Source organism: Ascaphus truei, chromosome 9 (genome assembly GCF_040206685.1).
Source record: "Ascaphus truei isolate aAscTru1 chromosome 9, aAscTru1.hap1, whole genome shotgun sequence".
Lineage (NCBI taxonomy): Eukaryota > Metazoa > Chordata > Amphibia > Anura > Ascaphidae > Ascaphus > Ascaphus truei.
This window is the reverse complement of record NC_134491.1, coordinates 62,488,398-62,496,765: the sequence shown is the minus strand read 5'-3', so window position 1 is coordinate 62,496,765 and position 8,368 is coordinate 62,488,398. Positions and strand designations below refer to the sequence as shown.

The window sequence follows — 8,368 nt, the reverse complement described above, 5'->3', positions numbered from 1 at the left end:
AGAGTACATGGTGGGTTCTGTATTAAAACAAATACAATACATGTGTATACAATAGACACAGAAATAAATATGCATTTTAAGACTAGTCACCTACTAGCTTCCAGCTACCCAACTATATAAGTAGCAGTCAGTATAGCTTTAATTTTATACAATGGTATTTTTACCATAAGTCCATACATAGTTTGGTACATGCTGTCTCCGTGCAGACATTTAATTTCTTATTATTTGAGTTGTCTGGCACAGTTTACATGACACTTTTCTCATTAAACTCCATTTTTTTTCCCCAGGAGCCTCTTTTTACATGGAGTTTTGAAACCCTGCTGCAGTTTAGGGTGGGTAGCAAATATGAAAAAGGGACTCAGGACAGAGAAGGAAGCAGCCAGAAAGAGCCTAGTGTCATTCACATCAGGATTCACATATGGTTGGGTCAAGGTGTAGATCCACATGAAATTATCAATGCCATACAATGCCACATACATTGCAACCAGCAAAATGATGGCTCTGGAGGCCTTGTACTCCACTGTCTTACTTTGGCCCTTGGCGGAGCTGCGCATTCCTTTCATGGATTTCCCATGCCGGTGCAACACAAACACCATGTAACTGCTTGACGAGGTCATCAGCCTCAAAAACAGGATCTTCCATATTACTGGTACCAGACCATTTGTAATGTAAATAACATATGTCAGATGGTCGACATCACAATACACCAAGCGCAATGTGTACAGCAAGGTTGTAGCATTTGATCTGGTTCGTCCATGCAAAATTCCTGCAGGGTAAATAGACATATTCATGCCCAAGAGTACCAGTAGTATGATGATGACAAATAGATTCCGAGTCACCATTTGCTTGAGGTAGTTCCACTTTCTTGTGGCTGAAGCAATGAGGACACACAAGAGACAACTTAGCAGACTGGTGACACAAATGGACATGGCTCTACTCACTCTGTAAGTGAATATGATGAGTTTGCATTGTCTGTCATTCAGTAAATCTTCTAGCCCTATGGAGTTCAGAGCCTGTATGAACACACAAGAGAGTAGCTCAAGGATATTCATAAAAAACAATGCCACCAGGATGATGTTCGATGGCAGAAACTTCTTCTCTTTTATCTTGATATAGATAAATTTCGATACCATGAAGATGTTGGCAGGAATCCCAATTACAACTAAATAGATGAAGATGCAGGCTTTGAAAAGAAGATACATCTTATGGCACTCAGTGTTGATGTGAAAAACCTGCCAATGGAAAAACAAGTGTATCATAGTGCAATGCAAAAAATGCCTCCGAAATTATGATACATTGTACTACTCAGTCACTGCTACATGCTAAAGGTTCCAATCCTGACACTTCCATGTAACTGAACCAGAAAGATATTCAGCCGGCACTCTATATGTAACCTCTCTTTACTTTTCCTCAGACTATAGAACCTGTCACTGAGGTGGGGACCTGAGTCCTGTAACTTGGGGTTTAACTCTTATAGTGGGTGGTACACAGAGTGGGAAGCAGGAGTAATTAGGCACAACAAATCTGTAAGGAATTATAACAAACGTTATATTATTTATCAATCATTTTGAACAGGGATACACACACAGGGCTACTACATAACCACACAGTATTTCTGCAATCCTACAGAAACAAATCACTAACGCTGCGCCTCTGTCTTGATATATTTTACAGTCCCTGCATATTAGTTCACATATCCTATCGATCAGACAGGGTATTCGTACAATAACATTTAATTGAAGCTCTGAATTCAAACAGATGCAGGCTGCTGCTTCTTACAGTTAATTTGAAAACATAACCTGTGTTCCAATGCAGGGGGATCTCCTTCTTTCATCTGACTGTTAAAAACTGATATTTCTCCTCTTAGCTGTTGCAGGACTGTACTTTGTACTGCCCAGCCAAATCCACCAATCTCCTCATTCCATGGATCGGGCAGGCTCTTGCAGAGTGTTCTGTAGCAGCATCACCATATCAAAACAAACTGCCACCCCAGTCCCATCAGCAATCCCTTTCCAACTTTCACCAACTGTCATTCCACTGGCTAAGCACAGTCATATGGTCCAATGGAATGTAATTCTTAAAGGGGCCATGTACTGTGCTGATAGCAGACACAGTTGGTTACATGTGTAAACCCAAATACCCAGTGGGAACATATATTTAAAACAAATCTCTGCACATATGTGATAACAGAGTACATATGCATTGACCCAAAGGTGTAATTAGGCAATTACAAAGGCCTGATGAAGCTCCCCGAAAGCTGCTCACCTCTGCACAGGACCAGCGTGCTAATGGTTAACATTTGCATGTACTTTGTGGAATGTCAACCCCACCCACTGAAATGTTAATGAGCCAAGAGGACACAAAGAACTTTGTATTAACAGCTGCATTGAATCTCAATCACCCAGTGTACATCTGCGTTTCCCCAAAGGCGGATAACCTTTGGCGCAGCGGAAGGGCTGCCAAAGGGTGTGAACCGTTTGCTGATGTTTGGTGATGTTAATGTGATGTTTGTGAACTTTGTATTTACAGCTGGAGTGACTCTTATCCACCCCAGTATACATCTACGTTGCCCAATGGCGGACAGCCTTTGTCGCAATCGAAAGGCAGCCAAAGGGTGTGAGCCGTTTGCTGCCATTCGCTGAGGTTTGGTGATGTTAAAGTTTCTCTATTTCAATCTGAAACTCACAAGTCCTTTATCCTCTGTTCCCAATTAATCAACTCTATCTGTCCATGATATGTCTGTGAATTGACTGTATAGCAATGTTCTTTTAATGTAATCATGTATTTTAATAACTGTGCCCAGGACATACTTGAAAACGAGAGGTAAAACTCAGTGTATTACATCCTGGTAAAACATTTTTATAAATAAATAAAAAAACAACTCAGTGGAAATTGTGATTTATACTGCTTTAAATCTATTAAATAATAGTGTTCTTTCTATCCCCTTTGTATCTAAAGCCCTCTCCAGCCTTAAACCTTTTTCACTGACTGCCCCACACCTCTGGAATGCCCTTCCCCTCAGTACCCGACTAGCACCCTCTCTATCCACCTTTAAGACCCAACTTAAGACACACTTGCTTAAAGAAGCATATGAAGCTCACTGTGGATATTCTGAACACATGATACATAAAGCTTGGCCCCCTGCAGGCGCACTTACCAGAACTCCCTCCTACTGTCTCTGTACGTTCTCCCTACCTACCAATTAGACTGTACGCTCCTCGGGGCAGGGACTCCTCTTCCTTAATGTCTAAAGCACTTATTCCCATGATCTGTTATTTATATTATCTGTTATTTATTTGATTACCACGTGTATTACTGCTGTGAAGCGCTATGTACATTAATGGCGCTATATAAATAAAGACACAATACAATACAATAGTGAATATATTTAATAAAATAGTGAAATAACCGTGATAAAAACAAATATACATAACCAGTTTTGCAGCTTTGTACCAGAAAAGAACCATCCTCTGAAGTTCTGGAAGTGGTGATCTGAAAACGCAAAAAAACGGAACACTCGAAAAGAAAATATAGTGCAATATTGTATGAACATTTTGAAAAAAGAATTCTCAAAAGAATGTGCAATCACATATTAAACTTACCAAAGAGAAAATTATTGGATTTTTAGATTGAAAACACTTCCACAGTCGGGTTAAACATTGATATAGAAGTTAGAGCTTTTTAAAGGTGTAGTAAGCTTCTTTTATAAGATTTGTATAAGGCTTTTATAGGTTTTAATGGATTTAAAAAGTTGCTATAGTCTTTAAACTATCATTTTGTTAGAAATTTTATTAGTTCTAATAGGTATTGGCACGTTATGAGTATAGATTATATTTGGACATCCTCTCACTTCATTATGTTAACACTAGTTATGCGCATAATAACATTTGTTCTTCTATTTATTTATTGATTCCTTGTATATGTATTTCAGGTTTAATGCATATAAATAAGTAGATTTCGTATGTAGACCAGATAGCAGTAGACATACAGTATGCATTGTTTTACATTTTTTTTTATGTTTTTGTATTGGTTATATAATAAAGTGTTTCTTATTTTTGGGCACAAACGTTTGTTTTAAAGATGTGTTGAGTATGTAATTTATATTGAGTGGATAGGTTTAATGCCTTGAATCTACATATTTGATGCAAGCAAGCTGATATGAATGAAGTATTGTTAGAGTAATTTCAATCAGACATAATTGAGCCTTCGATTGGGAAGCATAAGGTATTTAAACAAGACCGCCCAGTGTTACGTCAGCAGACTCCTGACGAAGCACGCAGTGAAACGCGTTGAGTCATCAAGTGAGTGTCACCAATCGAAGGGGAGAGACGTCATAATGCAAGTCACATGAGGAGACGCGAGGAGACATGAAAAAATGTTCACCCGGCACTCTAAGTGTTAAACCATATACTCCAAGTGATAAAAATGGATATTAGTGAACAATAATATACTTCCAAAAATATTAAGTGAAAATAGTTTGTGAAAAACCATAAAAGATGGTGAATGTAAAACCTGTTGTCTTCACTCTACTCTCTTAAGACCCTCCTTTAGGGTTCTATATGTGGCAGTAAGAAAAGATGAGGGGAGCGCTGGCAACCGGATAAATATCAATAAAGTGCAATACTATATAGTCCATGTGAAAACAATACATGGATCAGCTCTCAGAAAATGTGGAGGTAGTCCTCAAGCAATATATATAGATGAGTAGTTCTTTCACCCCACGATGTGGGCCTCCAGTGTATTAGTACATGGAACGCAGTATGAACGCAGTATAAAAATTCCATGCAGAACGAGAGAAATAACAGCAGGATAGTGCAGATGGTAAACAAAAGTGTATTATAAGCAAGTGAACACAAGCCAAATACTCACATTTTAAACCATTCAGGTAAGCATTTGAGAAAAACAGATACGTGTTGTGGAGGTGTGGATAAAGTCTCACAGTCAGCTATGCTCGGCAGGTCTCTCTGATGCTCATGTCAAGGAACTGATGAGCTGTCAGTCCCCCAGGCACCAGGATGTTTCCGCTTTTCCTCCTGTCCAACGATGGAGCCGACATGATGACATATAGTCCTCCAGCTGGCACTCTGCTCCGACTCTACGCGTTTCACACTTTGCTTCATCAGGAGTCAGGTTCCTTGACACTGGTTGGTCTGAATTAAATTCTCTACTCAGCCCAATCAGAGCAAAGCTTTTGGGCGAACCTCCAAACCAGGTTGTGAATCTTAAGTATTTCCTGTCAGTCCTTGGAACCCATTGTGGAGGTCCTGTGGTGTGCAGAATCTTTGGGTCCCCGGCTTCCTCCTGGCTGGGATAGGGGTTGGGAAGTCCACATGCAGGGTGGTAGCTTCCTCTCGCAGGTCACGAAGAGATGCGACGAGACCTAGGTGTTCAGGATAGCCAGCAGCGCATCCGTTCATTGGCTTCATCTGGTGTGGGTGAGATCCGTCTCCCTTGCAGGGACTTCCAGTCTCCGTTACACCTTATGATTATCTATAATGCCTAAAAGAACTTCACCAATGTAAGTCTGCATTCGTGAAGAATTACCTGATTGCAATACATTGTTGTTATGTTCTGCACTATCCTATATCTCTTGCTTTCTGGGGGAACTTGCACCGCATTATACCTGACACACAACACATGAGTGTCTCTACGTCGGGCCAGAGAAGAACATGCTGAGGTTATTATGTTTGGTGTCATAATTAAGTGATCACTTTGTGAGTGCGCATTCTTTTGAGATATTGAGATTTTTTTTTTTAACATTTTTAATACAATATTGCATTATACAGCTCAACCCCATTATAGCATAATCTGCTACAACGCAGATCCGCTTATAACGCGGTCTGAGCATGACTCCCGATTTAAAAACATCTCAATTTTGCCGCGCGAGCACTTACCGGCATCTAGGTCTCTCTCCTCTTTGCAGCTGTCAGCTCTCTCCTCAGGGCTATGTCCACGTGCGCGGCACTTACATAGACTTGGAGTCGCAGAGGAGGGTTACATGACAACACACATCCCCCTACACCATGTGGGAATTTTTTTTTAAACATTCAATTCAATGCTTTTTTGCTAACTGACACACACTTTCACCATGGTGGAGAATTGGTACCAGTATATGGAACATCCTCAGTTCAATTCCTGCATGTGTATTATATCAATTGTATTCATGTTCAATTCCCACATGGTGTAGGTATGTGTATATGTCACTAGCAATAAAGCATTGAATTGAATGTTAAAAAACAAACAATAAAAAAAACTTCCTCTGCACTCCAAGTCTATATAAGTGCCACGCACGAGGACACAGCCCTATGAAGCAGGGAGAGGAGAGAGCTGACAGCTGCAGAGAAGAGAGAGAGATCTAGATGCCGGTAAGTCCTCATGCAGTGATATTTTAACACGATCCCAGTTGTAACGCAGTCTCATTCTGTGGACCCCAAGGACAGGGTTCAGCTGTATTTTATTTTCTTATTTTCGTTTTTTATTCTTGCGCTCCCCATATTTTTGAGATCACCACTATCCCTTATTCTACGATACCTGCAGTGAGAAACATGTTATTAATAAAACTGTAGGAGACTTAGCATGTGTTACACAATTTACCAAAAACACATTTTGTCTCTTGCTAGTCCTTCTTTTTATATAGTAGATTATAAAGTGTCCAGTGGGTTCCTGCATACCTAACACAGCCTTTTACATATAACTTTATTAAATAAGCCTCTTTGTCAATTATATTGTAATGCTTTTAGGTATTATGGGCCTATTTGTTTAAAACTTTCCTGCATTTTGTTTTGTATACTATCTTTGTAAATCTCGGTATACAGTACATGGTGGGTGCTGTATAAATACAAATACAATATATTTTTATACAATAGACATGGTAATAAAGATACATTTTAAGACTATTCACCTACTAGCTTTCAGCTACCCAGCTATTTCATTTTATACAATGTGCTATTTAACGTAGGTCCATACATAGTTTGGAACATGCTGTCTCCATGCAGACATTTTTTTTTCTTATTTTGAGTTGTCTGGCACAGTTTACATGACACTTTTCTCATTAAACTCCATTTTCTTTCCCCAGTAGCATATTTTTACATGGAGTTTTGAAACCCTGCTGCAGTTTAGGGTTGGTAGCAAAGATGAAGAAGGGATAGAAGGCAGAGAAGGCAGCAGCAAGAGAGAGTCTAGTGTCACTCACATCAGCATTCACATATGATTGGGTCAAGGTGTAGATCCACATGAAGTTATCAATGCCATACAATACAACATACATTGCAACCAGCAAAATGACGACTCTGGAGGCCTTGTACTCCACTGTCTTACTTTGGCCCTTATCGGAGCTGCGCATTCCTTTCATGGATTTCCCATGCTGATACAACACAAACACCATGTAGCTGCTTGACAGTGTCATCAGCCCCACAAACAGGATCTCCCGTATTACTGATACCAGACCGTTTATAATGTAATTGATATATGTCAGAAAGTCGACATTACAATACGCCAAGCGTAGTGTGTACGGTGAGGTTGTACCATTTGATCTGGCCAGTCCGTACAAAATGCTGGAAGGATAAAAAGACATATTCATGCCCAAGAGCAGCATGATGATGGCAACTACATTCCGAGACATAATTTGCTTGAGGTAGTTCCACTTTCCTGTGGCTGGAGCGATGAGGACACACTGGAGACAACTAAGCAGACAGGTGATACAAATGGTCATGGCTCTACTCACTCTGTAAGTGAACATGAGGACTTTGCAATGTCTGTCATTCAGAGAACTTTCTAGCCCCATGTAGGTTAGAGCCTGCATGAGAACACGAGTGAGGAGCACCATGATATTAATAAAAGACAATGCCATCAGGATGATGTTCGCTGGCAGAAGCTTCTTCTCTTTTATCCTGATGTAGATAAATTTCGATACAATGAAGAAATTGGCAGGAATACCAATCACAATGAAAAAGAGGAAGCTGAAGGCTTTGAGAAGATGGATCTCCATGGTGCTATCTCAGTATTGATGTGAAAAACCTGCCAATGGAAAAAACAATTGTTTAAACAATTACATGCCTCCGACTTGATGATACATTATACTCCTCAGTCACTGCTATGTGCTACATGTTCCAATCTTGACACTTCCCTGTAGTCATTGAACAATACCTGCATTCAGAAACAAGTTATTAATAGAACTGTAGGAGATTTAGCATGCATTTCACAATTGACCAAAAACATATATTGTCTCTTGTTAATCCTTCTTTTTGTGTAGTAGATTATAAAGTGTCTACTGGGTTCCTGCATCCCTCTGTAACACCCCTATCCACCCCCCCCCTCCCCAAGCCGGTAGGAGATAGATGATATTACTGGTGCTGTTAGGTGTTAGTGG

The 8,368-nt window shown here is 39.9% G+C and overlaps 2 protein-coding genes across 2 annotated transcripts; both read right to left on the bottom strand.

Annotated features, from left to right (window-relative positions):
• Window positions 1-263: 263 nt before the first annotated feature.
• Window positions 264-1,202, bottom strand: LOC142503262 (olfactory receptor class A-like protein 1). Its single transcript, XM_075615423.1, has one exon. It carries the CDS (start codon window positions 1,200-1,202, stop codon window positions 264-266), a length of 939 nt encoding a protein of 312 aa, XP_075471538.1.
• Window positions 1,203-7,051: 5,849 nt separating this feature from the next.
• Window positions 7,052-7,987, bottom strand: LOC142503261 (olfactory receptor class A-like protein 1). Its single transcript, XM_075615422.1, has one exon. It carries the CDS (start codon window positions 7,985-7,987, stop codon window positions 7,052-7,054), a length of 936 nt encoding a protein of 311 aa, XP_075471537.1.
• Between the last annotated feature and the right edge of the window lie 381 nt (window positions 7,988-8,368).

Bases quoted from the DNA above. Each gene is read 5' to 3' on its own strand.
- LOC142503261 (XM_075615422.1), bottom strand. From the start codon at position 7,987: ATGGAGATCCATCTTCTCAAAGCCTTCAGCTTCCTCTTTTTCATTGTG.
- LOC142503262 (XM_075615423.1), bottom strand. From the start codon at position 1,202: ATGTATCTTCTTTTCAAAGCCTGCATCTTCATCTATTTAGTTGTAATT.